The sequence below is a fragment of the Salpingoeca rosetta genome (assembly GCF_000188695.1).
Source record: "Salpingoeca rosetta unplaced genomic scaffold supercont1.7, whole genome shotgun sequence".
NCBI classification, from domain to species: domain Eukaryota; class Choanoflagellata; order Craspedida; family Salpingoecidae; genus Salpingoeca; species Salpingoeca rosetta.
Window position 1 is genome coordinate 452,160 of NW_004754927.1, and position 11,904 is coordinate 464,063.

Sequence of the window (11,904 nt, forward strand, 5' to 3'; positions counted from 1 at the left end):
TTCACTTGCTTGGCTTGCTTTCTTGCTGTGTGGTCGTTGTTGGTTGGTTTTGGTTTGGTTGTTGGTTTTGGCGGACGCTTGCATTCTCCCCCCCTCAACACGCATCAACATCGCTTCCCCTTGCCCGCCTTCCTCAACATCCAACTCACACCACCGCCACCACCACCGCTTCGACACAGACAGACGGGAGAAAGAGGATTGGGCAGTCCCTCACGCCCTCTCCCCCCTTCCCCCCTTCCCTCCTTTGTCTTCCCTTGTTTTCGACAAGCCGTGTCCTCATCAGCACAACAACAACAACAACAACACCACCACCACCACCACCACCACCACCCCAAACATACGACCAAGAGCACCACCCACCCACCACGTCCTTGGATCGACACAACCCTCATCAAGCGAGCAACACGGCATCCAACTAGTCATCCAACCAGGACCGCTGCAAGGTGAAGGAACACAAGCGATTGCTTCTTCACGTAACATCCGCGTTCATCCTTTCTCCGTGTCGACCGCGCATGCCTGTTGCCTTGCTTGGTGTGCGTCTTTGCTCGCCATGGGATGGGTCGCGGTGCCTTTGCTTGTTCTTTGTGGTTTGAACCACCCTTCTTGCTTGCACCTCGTGCCCGTACCTGCACGTTGGTGTCTTGTGCTTGCACTTCGTGCTTGTGCTGGCGCTGGTGTTATCAACCTGATCGCTTTGCGTATACGCAGTCGACACAGCATTCGACACATCATTTGATGTATATCGCACTTGTACACGGGTGTGGGTCTTGTTTGATTGTTCTTGTCGATGTCTGCTTCCTGTCACTGCAAAAACATACTCATGCATGAACGCACCCACACACACCACACACGCGCACACACTACTACACACACACACACACACGCACACACCACACCCGCGTACACACTACCACACACACACACACGCACGCACCACCACCACGCACACTACCACACACACGCACACACACGCACACACCACTACAAACACACACTCATGTACAGACTGGCGTGACTTGTCGACATGAGCTCCCACCAACCGAGCGATGGCTTGACTGCAACAAACAGCTCTGTCGACGACAGCCAAGCCCGTCAACAGGGCCACCAGCACCGTGTGCAACGGCTGGCAGCGACCGCCGCCGATGATGCCCAGGAGTCGCCCGCAAGCAAGCGCGCAAAGCTGAGCAACGACAGCAACACCCAGGCAGCCTCAATCGACACACCCCAACTACAGCTGCAGCCACAGCGACAAGTCGCAGCAACAACAACAACAACAAACCCGCAGGCTGGTCATGAGCTCCAGCCACAACCAACCACATCGGATATCGTGGCACATGCCGTCCTTCACCACCTGCGCGAGATTGTGCCGCTCCTGAAGGACCCCCGGCAGCGTCCACACGCTGCCGCAACCCTGCGCACCCTCCTCACCAGCGGCGAACTGGCAATGCAGCTCGCCTCCTCACCCATCATCAGGGACTTGCAGGACGGGGTCCGCACCACCATCGACCCCAAAATTTCTGAGCAGCAACAGCACGAACAACAACAGCAGCAGCAGCAGCAGCAGCAGCAGCAACAACAACAACAACAACAACAACAACCGCAAGAGCAACAGCAGCGGCAAGACGAGTCCACTGGCGCGCTTGTTCCAGTCAACGCAGTGGGTGTACTGCCTGCCGTTGGGGAGGGCAAACACCCCGAATACGGCAACGACGATGCAACAAATGACGGGGCCGCCGATGAGGGGCCGGACGAGCTGGACGCAGCGAGCACAGACTCTGACGAAACAGTCAGTGGTCGCTCCACCCCCATCAACGCGCAAACTACCAGCGCAACCACCAACAGTAATCGCGCCGAAACGAACGCTGCACTCACCACCGCGTCTGCAAACAGCCCACATCCCCACCAGCATCCACAGCAACAGCAGCAGCATAGTACTGGGCAGCGGGCGGCGCGCGCGAGCCTGTCGACATCTTCATCGGCATCGCCACAGTCCCGCGCACCAAGCACGACCGACAGCGACGCCGGCGATGGCGATTTGCCGAGCAAGCGAAGCAAGCGCATGACCCCGCCCTCAGCGGTGCCCCACCAGCGTGGCGGTGTCACAGGGGAGTCGCAGCGGGCGCTGGTGGCACGGCTGTTCCCTCGGCGCGACACATGCGCCAACATCCTCATGCACGTCGCCGTGCGCTTCCCGCACATGTCCCGGCTGGTGGTGGAGACGCTTGGGCAGGAGCAGCTGCTGAACGAGCTTGCGTCACAGGGGGACGAGAAGGCTGCGGTTCGGGTGCTGGTGGAGGCCAAGGCCCTGCCCTACGCGGTACAGCGGTTCGTGGGCAGCCCACATCAGCAACACCCGTACCTGCTGGTGCTGCTGGAGCACACCACCCTGGCCGACCTCATTGCAAAGGCGCTGCGGACAGATGAACTGTCGTTTCTGCGCCAGTGGGTCGGCACCACAGCCATCAGCAGCAACAGCAGCAACAGCAGCAACAGGAGCGACAGCGACGCCTCCAGGCCGGACGTAGCAACGCCAGCGCCAATGATGTCGGTACTTGCGCTGTGTCGCATGCTTCACGCCGTGTGCACGACATTCCCGTTTGACGCGGTGTCGCCGCACGTGTCCCGCATCGACGTGCTGGCGCAGATGGCGTGCACCGCCGACGACAAGCGGCACATGTTTTCCCTCCTCGTGGCCATGGCAAAGGCAGACGCGCGCTGGAAGCGGCGGGTGGTGGATGCGTTTGGGGCGCCATACTTTGCGGCCATCATTGAGAGCGCCATCGTGCCATTGGACGTGCGTGTCCTGTGCAGCCAGTTTATGGCCATGGCGGTGTCGGACCAGCGCGTGGCGCAGGCGTTTGCGGACGCCATGTCCTGCGACGTGTTGCGCAACGTGCTGCTGAGCACCATCCAGGAGCCGCTCGCCCGCGGCCTGCTGGAGCTGCTGCTGGAGGTGGCCAAGAGGGTACAGCTGACGTCGCACCAGGTGTCCAGCCTGCTTCACGAGCGCTACATTGCCATGGTCACGCACGCGCCCACGCGCACGGTGGTGATCAAGCTGTTCAACACGCTGCGGGAGCGCGGGTACGAGCAGGCGGTTGCAGAGCACGTCAACGTGCAGTCGTGGCTCGGCTGCCTGTCGGACGCCTCTGTGCAGCTGCGCATCCTCATCCTCAAGTTTCTGGTGGAGCTGCCGCGCTCCAAGTACACACAGCTGCACCCGCTCTCTGAGCAGCTGATGCAGCTGGGGCACCTGCTGGAGCACCCCTCGCTGAACCTGCGCGCCAGCATCACCGCCCTCTTCCGGCACCTTGCCTCGGGCAGCGAGGACAGGAAGGTTGCCATCTTCCAGTGTGTGCAGCACCACCTGCAGCCGCTGCGGAACGTGCTGCAGGCGCCCATCTCCGACCCGCCCCGCCGCTACATCAACGCCGTGGTGGTGCGCGAGGTGCTTGCGTTTTTCAAGTGCATGACCTCTGTGGAAGGCCCGCGCAAGATGCGCATCTTCACCTCCATCGACCCGCACGCGGTGGCGGCGCTGCTGTTTGACACGCGGGACGTGCAGGTGCAGGAGCAGGCCGCGGGCTTTCTGCGCAACCTCACCCACGGCGACAACCACCGCAAGCAGATTATCTTCCAGAGCCTGCCCGGGCGGCTGCAGTCGCTGCTGCACAGCCCGTCGGCGCGCGTGGTGCAGTCTGTCGCCGGGCTGCTGCAGAACCTGTGCACGCGCAGCGAGGCCCGCAGGGCGCGCGTGTTTGACCGGCTGAACCTGAACGACATTGTTGGGCTGCTGAAACACCCCGACCCGCACGTGAAGGCGCCCGCGGCGGGGCTGCTCATGAACCTGTGCCGCACAGACCACCGGCGCAAGCTGGCCATTGTCAAGGCCGTGCCCTTGAACCTCATCCACTCGTTTTACAACAACGGGCAGCTGCATCGCGCGTGTCGGGAGCAGGTCAACGGCCTGATCCAGCACCTCACTGCCGCCTTTTCGTCGCTCGTTGCCGACGGGTACATCCTCAACGACATGCAGCTGCCCTTTGTGCGCAACGCCGATGGGTCCACGGCACCGCCACCGCCGCCTCCACCTCCACCGCCGCCTGATGACGGAAACGACGGGCCCCCTGGCAACAACGGTGGAGGGCCTGGCCCAGGCCACCGCCACAACCACCACCATCGCCGTATCCAGCACGTGCACGTGCATGCGCACCTCCACCCACACCAACACCAGCACCAACACCAGCAGCATCAGCAGCATCAGCAACAGCACCAGCAACAGCAGCCGCACGGTGGCGGCCCTGGTGGCGCTGGCACTGGTGCTGGCGGTGGAGGTGGAGGCCCCAACCGGGGTGGCGTGAACCGCGGCCACCCGCAGGCGAGAGCAGCGACTGCAGCTGGCGCGCAGCCCGGGCAGCGGCGGTACTACCTGCGCGGCAGGGCGTTTGAGAATGCCACGCGAGGTGGTGCCGCCGCCGCCGTGGCACGACGTGTGAGTACAAGCGACAATGGCGCAGCTGCGAGGAGACGAGGGCAGCCTCCCGTGTTTCTCACCGGGCGCCATCGGCGAGAGTGGGAGCAGCAGTATCAACAGCTTCAGCAGGACCAGGAGCAGGAGCGTCGGCGGCGGCAGCAGTTGCGCGAGCAGGAGCAGGAGCGTCAACGGCGGCAGCAGTTGCGCGAGCAGTACATGGCGTTGCGTAGGCGGCAGCGGCAGCAGCAGCGGCAACAACAACAACAACAACAACAACAACAACAACAACAGCAACAGCAACAGCAACAGCAACATCAGCAAGGAGGCAACCAAGAAGGCTCGAGCAACAATGGGCCGAGTGAGCAGCGCGGGCAATAGCCCCCACATACAGGCCGCTTACCTCTTTGTTGTAATGGCTGCAGTGATTGGGCAACTGGCATTTGCGGTGTTTGAAGCGTGTGCATGGTGTGAGTGTGTGTGTGTGTGTGTGTGTGCGTGTGTGTGTGTGTGCGTGTGTGTGTCTGTGTGTTGCAGTTGGCGTGCATGGCCATGCCAGTGTTGTATGGGTGGTGGTGATGACGTTTGGCGCAGTGACGAGTGTATTGGAGCGATATGACATGCCATGAATGCGAGCTGCATGGGTGCGTTTCATGGTGCGAAGGCTTGTATTTGTGGGGTCGCTCCTGAGACGTGTAAACGGCTGCGTTTTTATCTTGTGACCAGACCACAGGCATTGCCACCGTTGCGTGTGGCGGGAGAGGGGGGCAAAGTGCAAGGGGGAAGGAGGAAGTTTAACATCACAGGGGAGATGAGACATGCAGAGTGGCAGGGTTCAGACCGAGTGGGCACACGCACTGAGTGAGGGAAACAAGGGAGAGACGCATGACACGAACCAGAGAAAAAGTGGGTGTGGCGGAGGATGTGTGCCTTATGTATTGCGCAGTTTGCCAGCCGTGCAGTGTAACAGCCGTGTGACAAGGGGGGGGGGCGTGAGGTTACCAGCCAAGCGGCTTCTGGGCCACGACTTGAAGGCCGCCAAGGTTTCCTCCCTTGTACAGGTCGGCCACAGTGGAGTAGAAGCGAAGCATGCGGTCAAACACGTCCTGACCAACAATGGCACCCGTCTCCTTGCGCTTTGCAGTGAGGGCATTGACGCGCTCGCGTGTGTACGCCGTCCAGTCCTCAGACATGTCCTCAAGCGTCGTCACCTGCACGCACGGGCGGGTGTGTGCGTGAATGTAGACGTGTGCAATGCGATGTGTGCGCGCGCGTGTGTGGTGATTGTGTGTGTGTGTGTGTGTGTGATTATGTGTGTGTGTGTGTGTGTGTGTGTGTGTGTGTGTGAGGAAGGGGGCAAACGTGAACATGAGCGAACATATAAATATGTGTGTATGCGTGAAAGTATGTATGTGTGAGGACGACGCACCTTGAAGCCAGCGAGTTCGAGCTCGTGCTTGTAGTCTTCGAGAGAGGCAGCGAGTGTTTCGCAGCCAACCTCATCCGCAAGTGTCTGTCATGTATGCGTGTCATCAAACCCAAGATTGTGGCATGGTCAGCAGTTTGTCGCATGTAAGCCAGAGGAGCAGCAACCTCAGTGTGTCATACACAAACACGCAAACGACACGAAGCACATGCACATGCACGCACACGACACGAAGCACATGCACGCACACGACACGAAACACACACACACACACACGACACGAAACACACACACACACACACACATGCACACAAGAACCAGCCTGCTTCTCTTCGGCGGTGAGTGCGCCACGAGCGAAAAAGTCGGCGGCGAAGAAAAACCCGCCGGGGCGCAGCAGCTCGTGGCACTGACGGAAGAGGCTGAGCCGATCTTGAAAGTGGAGCACGGTCAGCCACGAGACAACGGCGTCGTAGCCGCTGCGCTGCAGGTGCTGGGACAGCGGCATAAAGTCGCCCGTCATGTGATGCACTTTGCTGGTCATGCCACACCTGTGTTGTTGCCCAACAAAATGGGAATGTGAGGGAGGGGGATGCATGTTAAGACGCAGAGCGACCGCTGTACGTGTGTGTGTGCATGTGCATGTGCATGTGTGTGTGTTGTCATGTGTGTGGGTGTGTGGGTGCATGTGCATGTGTGTGTGTTGTCATGTGTGTGTGTGTGTATTTGTGTGTATGTGAACAGTGGCGCGGTGCACCGATAGTTCACCTGCTCGTCATCTCCATTGCTGTCCTGCTGAGATCTTCCTGAATCTCGCACGCCAGCACCTGCATGCGTGTGTGTGTCATGGATATGAAGGATGGTGTGACAGCGTCTGTGAGCTGTGATTGTGGATTGCAGACGAAGCCATGCATGTGGTCAATTGTGCGTGCGGGTGGCTGTATGTGCTCACCAAACAGCCCGTGGTTGCGGCCATGTAGCGGCTTGGTCCTCCGAGTCCAGACCCGATGTTGATGACGCGGCTGCGCTCAGAGATGTGGCACTGACAGCCAGCACCAAGCATCAAGGGAACACGGGGAATTGGAAATGAGGGTGGAGTGGTTGCACATATGCACACACGTGAGCATACGCGCAAGGATGTGTTTTGACACGCGCATATGTGTGTGTGTGTGTGTGTGTGTGCGTTTGAGGACAACAGACTGCGTGCTGTGCGTGCTGTAAACGAGGCGCCATATCATGTCCACCAGCATATCTGCTGCCCAGTGTTTGCCACCTTTGCAATGACGTCGTCGACGGCTGCGGTGCCGTGGTAGTGGTGCTGGTCAAAAGGGATTAGGTCTGTGTACTTGAGCGGACCCGTGCTCAGCCCGTTGGCGGCTAGCTGCTTGTACAGGGACACCACCTGCACATGCGCGCGTCCAGCAAGACACAACAGCATTCTCATCAGCACGTGAGCGTGTCATTGCATAATGTAACTACCCGTGTCACATGTGAGTGCACACATTAAGCTCACAGTCGCAGAGTCGCACGCAAAGGCAGCCCAAGTGTGCACGCGCAGCAGGTGAACGTGTGAGCCAACGTGTGCGCCCAGGCCACAGCAAGAAGCGAGATCGCAAACGAACCAGTTCTGAACGGTCATAGAGTTTCATGGACCGCAGGTCGCGCTTGAGCTCCGCAACGCGCGTGTCGAGGAGCTTGCTGACGTCCACGTGTTCATCTGGCGGCAGGCGCTTGCACACCTGCAATGCCTGCACGGCCTTCTCCAAGGCGGCCTCTGAGATGAAGCGGTTGGCAACAATGTCCACGCCTTCGTACCACGCCTTGGCGTCCTCTTGCTTCAGACCTGCACATATGTTCGTGAACGTGCGCGAATGCGTGAGACACGCATCACATAGCAGTAGCTCTGTGTGTGTGTGTGGGGGGGGGGATTGTGCGTGCGTGTTTCGTGTCGTGTGCAAGTGTGTGGGATTGTGCGTGTGTGTGCATGCGTATGTGTGTGTGTGCATACGTATGTGCGTGTGTGTGTGTGTGTGTGCGTGTGTGCGGACCGTAGTGCTTGGCGATGAGAGGTGGCATGGCCTCTGTTTCCGTGTGGAAGAGCTGTGCTGCCTCATGAACCGCTGCCAAACACGCTTGGATCTGTCAACAAAATCAGAGCACGCGCACACACATCGACACCCAAATTGAGAAGTTGGTGGACAGCGGTGTGAGCAAGAGGAGCAGTGTGTATGTTTGGGGGGGGGACGGAATGAGCTACACAGGGACAGTGATGATGATGATGATGATGATGATGATGATGATGATGATGATGATGATGATGATGATGATGATGATGATGATGATGATGATGATGATGATGATGATGATGATGATGATGATGATGGTGGTGGTGGTGGTGGTGATGATACCTCAGGCAAGCGCTCGTCGATGACAGACTGCCGGGCGGCAATCATGAAGCACGGCCACGGCGTGGTGATGTCTCCAATCCGCCGCACAGTCCCTGCCAAGTTGCATCGGCATGTGTGTGTGTGGGGGGGGGAGGGGTGTTTGTGAGTAATGCACACGTTCCATGGGACGTACGCGAGTGTGGTTGTGATTGTGCAGCAGATGCTGCCCTCAGCACTTGCTAGGAGTACCTGCGTCATGGTACGGCTTGGTGGTGAATGTTTCCCAGAGAAACGCATCGGTGGACAGGTCATCCACGCCCGTGCACAGCTGGTTGATGTCGCCCTTCACCTCAAACGAGATTTCTTCCGGGTTCCAACCTGCAAATGCGTTTGCAAAGGCTCAACATCAGAGAATGCGGTGTGTGTGTATGTGTGTGTGTGTGTATGTGTGTGTATGTGTGCGTGCGCGCCACCAGACGTGCAATAGACAGGCACACACGACCGCACGACCGCACACAAAACTGTACACCCACACATACACACACACACACAGAATTACGCACCGCGTTGGATGGCGAGGACGTAGGCCATGAGCTGGGAGCCACTGCCGATGCGGCTGACGCCAAACTTGCCCTTGCGCAGATCCTCCACGCTGTTGATGGACGACTTGTTCCCGGTGGAGATGGCCCACGTGAGCGGCGACCCCTGTGGCATGGACGTATGTTGTGGTAGTCGTTTGGCGCCCATGTGGGGTGGCATGTGGTGTAGGATGTGAGGGCTGAAGGCTGCGTACGATGACGACTGAAAGTTGTTATGTATGAGGACAGCAGCAGGCCCACGCAACACTGGCTCGATTGCGCACGTTCCGATTGTGCAATCGCACGCGTGTGCGCGTTACAGGTGTTGCAGACTCTACGCACGCACCACGTATGTGCCGAGAAGTCGAAGGTCGGAGCCGCTGGCAATGTCTGCGACGAGGCCTTCTGTGAGGGCAATGATGAGGTCCAGGCTGCCGTCCTTGGCTGCTGACACCATGGCCCCCGTGCCCAGCTTCTGCTCCCGAAAGTCAACCTGTGTGTGTGCGTGTGTGAGTGTGTGTGTGTGTGTGTATGTGCGTGTGTGTGTATGTATGTGCGTGCGTGTGTGTGTGTGTGTGTGTGTGTGTGTGTGTGCGTGTGTGTATGTATGTGTGTGCCGGCAACTGTGTGCCGCTGTGACATTGCGTGTCTTTCATCCCCACTCTCTCACTTTCACCCTTTCCCCCACTCTCAAGTTGGGGTGTGCTCTGACCTCGACGCCGCAGCGCTTGAAGATGCCGCGCTCCTGTGCCATCCGCCATGGGTAGTTGAAGTGCTCTGGAACACCACCAACGACCAACGGCCGCTTGGCTCGCTTGGCATCCGTCTCGCTCATCTCCTTGATTCCGCTGTGGTTGATTGATGTCCTGTGGGCGTTGTGCTGCAGGTAACGTGCTGCGGGTGATGTGGCGTGAGGTGATGTGCTGTGGGTGATGTGATGATGTGGCTCGCAGTTTGTCCTTCTTTGGTGTGTTGTGCAAGCAAGGTCGGTGTTGGTGGAAATGCTTGGCTGGTCCTGCCTGCCTCAAATCAGTTGTTGCTTCACTTGCGTCTTGTTTGCCGCTTTTGCTGACATACAAATGCTGACTCAGCAATAATCGTTTCCTGCACGCAGCGCCGATCGATGATGATGAGCAGCAACAACAGTGTCAGCGACAGTGGCGACGGCAGCGCCGAGCTCTTGCAGCTCGCTGTCCTTCCTGCATGTCTCCTCGCAGCAGAGGTCGGTGGGCGTGCGTGTGCATGTGTGTGACGTGCGATGCGTGGGTGTGACGTGCGATGTGTGTGTGTGTGTGTGTGTGACGTGCGATGCGTCGGTGTGACGTGCGATGTGTGTGTGTGTGCATGTGTGTGACGTGCGATGTGTGTGTGTGTGTGTGTGGCTGTGTCTGTAACATGCACACACACACACACACACTCTCTCTCTCTCCATCCCATATCTCTCTCCCCCTCTCTGTCCTTCTTTCTCTACCTATCTGTGTTGTAACAATCCGACGTCATCATGGCCATGTCACATCACACGCAATGCTGAAATAGCCCGCAATAGCGAGCGCGCAGTACATGTCACATGAGATGGGATGATGTGGCATGGCATCCACACACACAAACACACATACACACAAACACACATACACACAAAACATGCAAGTAAGGTGACATGCCGGTGCTTTCTCTTTTTGTGCATTTCTAGGTGGCTTATGTCTGGTACTGCGCAACTGTGAGGCACGCAGAGCCCTCTGAGGACACCAAGGAGCAGTTGCACACCGCTCACCGCAAGCCCCAACCATATGAACTCACAAACCTCGGCTACGACTTTCACATCAACACGCCCTACTCCTTTGGCATCCGACCCACATCGTCCAACAGCCCGCACCCAAACGGCTCGTTCTATGGCGGCGTCGCCCTCCCAGACATACACGTTTCCATCACCCACGTTGATTCGTAAGTGAATTGCGTGTGTGTGTCTGTGTGTGTGTCTGTGTGTGTCTGTGCCTGTGTCTCAGTGTGTCTCAGTGCGTAGCGTTGAGCATGTCTGTGTCTGTGTGTCTGTGTCTGTGGTTGTGGTTGCGTTTGTGTCTGTGTCTGTGTCTGTGTCTGTGTCTGTGTGAACGATGGGATAAACCTGCACTTGGACTTCACAAGACACACACACACGCCACCGACCGTTTGCTTTGCATCTTCACACAAAGGTCACCTCTGCATTCTGCAACCAACACACACACACTCACGCACGCACAACTGTGTGCAGTCAAGAGCCTGCGGAAGTGTACAAAGTGGACGTGCATGATGGATCGTACATTGTGTCGTTCATGTCAGGGATCACGGGTCTGCACGAGATTGAGGCCAGAGTGAACGGCCATCACATTGAAGACTCGCCACGACTCATCCTGCTCCAATGAATGCGTGAATGGATGCATGACGGAACGTTCTGTGTTGATGCGGTGACGCGTGCCTGTTATCTACGTCAGCCGCGTCCCTCTCGCAAACGTTGCTTTGCATCACGTGCCGAGAAGATGATGTCACATCATCGCAGCACAACAATGTAAACTGTAATGTAGCTTTGCTTCTTGCTTGATCGTGCTATGAAATGATTGCGTGTATTCTTGTTTCAAGCTCCATCGGGAGCCCGCGTGTACATAAAGAAGGCAAAGCCTAGTTCGTATGTCATCCAAACGACACACTCCGTGCACACACAACCCAACACACACACACACCCAACACACACCATACAGACAGATAGACACCTGCTGCGTATCATCCTTGTGCTGGGAGCTGGTGCAGCATGACGCGTGCTGCTGCGCGAGGCGCCAGTTCGAGCCCTTTGCTGAAGTACAGGCACACCTTCATGCGGTCTTGGTCCTTGTCAAACCACGCTGGAAGAAACTGCGCCTTGGTCCGCCCTTCATCATCATCATCATTGGTGTCACTGTCACTCTCATCATCGCCGTGGTCGTGCTTCTTGCTCCTCTTATTCTTGATCTCCTTCTTCTTCTGCTGCTTCTTGCTGCGTTTGCTCGGTGGCTGCGACGATCTATCACAATCACC

General features: G+C 57.9%; 4 protein-coding genes across 4 annotated transcripts in view; 2 read left to right on the forward strand and 2 right to left on the reverse strand.

Moving 5' to 3' along the window:
• The first annotated feature begins 13 nt into the window (after positions 1-13).
• Positions 14-4,977, forward strand: PTSG_03134 (uncharacterized protein). The gene is made up of 2 exons (XM_004995664.1): positions 14-443; positions 1,006-4,977. The coding sequence occupies exon 2, from the start codon at positions 1,025-1,027 to the stop codon at positions 4,850-4,852; it is 3,828 nt and encodes a 1,275-aa protein (XP_004995721.1). The 5' UTR covers positions 14-443; positions 1,006-1,024; the 3' UTR covers positions 4,853-4,977.
• Positions 4,978-5,057: 80 nt separating this feature from the next.
• On the reverse strand, positions 5,058-9,922 carry PTSG_03135 (uncharacterized protein). The gene is made up of 13 exons (XM_004995665.1): positions 9,572-9,922; positions 9,206-9,352; positions 8,845-8,986; positions 8,531-8,659; positions 8,303-8,394; positions 7,943-8,033; positions 7,517-7,737; positions 7,168-7,296; positions 6,847-6,936; positions 6,663-6,721; positions 6,220-6,445; positions 5,901-5,984; positions 5,058-5,682 (listed from the first exon to the last, which is right to left on the reverse strand). The coding sequence occupies exons 1-13, from the start codon at positions 9,692-9,694 to the stop codon at positions 5,470-5,472; spliced, it is 1,746 nt and encodes a 581-aa protein (XP_004995722.1). The 5' UTR covers positions 9,695-9,922; the 3' UTR covers positions 5,058-5,469.
• A 13-nt stretch (positions 9,923-9,935) lies between these two features.
• PTSG_03136 (uncharacterized protein) lies at positions 9,936-11,258 on the forward strand (the record flags this gene model as incomplete). The annotated part of the gene is made up of 3 exons (XM_004995666.1): positions 9,936-10,081; positions 10,550-10,800; positions 11,108-11,258. The coding sequence occupies exons 1-3, from the start codon at positions 9,983-9,985 to the stop codon at positions 11,256-11,258; spliced, it is 501 nt and encodes a 166-aa protein (XP_004995723.1). The 5' UTR covers positions 9,936-9,982.
• A 355-nt stretch (positions 11,259-11,613) lies between these two features.
• Positions 11,614-11,904, reverse strand: part of PTSG_03137 (uncharacterized protein) — a gene marked incomplete at both ends in the record, with an annotated part of 7,317 nt that continues 7,026 nt past the window's right edge. The window contains one exon of the mRNA XM_004995667.1: positions 11,614-11,904. This exon is cut by the window's right edge and continues 66 nt beyond it. Coding sequence (XP_004995724.1) covers positions 11,614-11,904 — 291 coding nt within the window.

Excerpts from the sequence above, each read along its gene's own strand:
- PTSG_03134 (XM_004995664.1), top strand. The coding sequence starts at position 1,025 with ATGAGCTCCCACCAACCGAGCGATGGCTTGACTGCAACAAACAGCTCT.
- PTSG_03135 (XM_004995665.1), bottom strand. The coding sequence starts at position 9,694 with ATGAGCGAGACGGATGCCAAGCGAGCCAAGCGGCCGTTGGTCGTTGGT. Across the intron at positions 9,353-9,571 it reads TCAAGCGCTGCGGCGTCGAG|GTTGACTTTCGGGAGCAGAA; the intron begins GTCAGAGCACAC and ends GCACACACACAG. Across the intron at positions 8,660-8,844 it reads CGTCCTCGCCATCCAACGCG|GTTGGAACCCGGAAGAAATC; the intron begins GTGCGTAATTCT and ends ACGCATTTGCAG.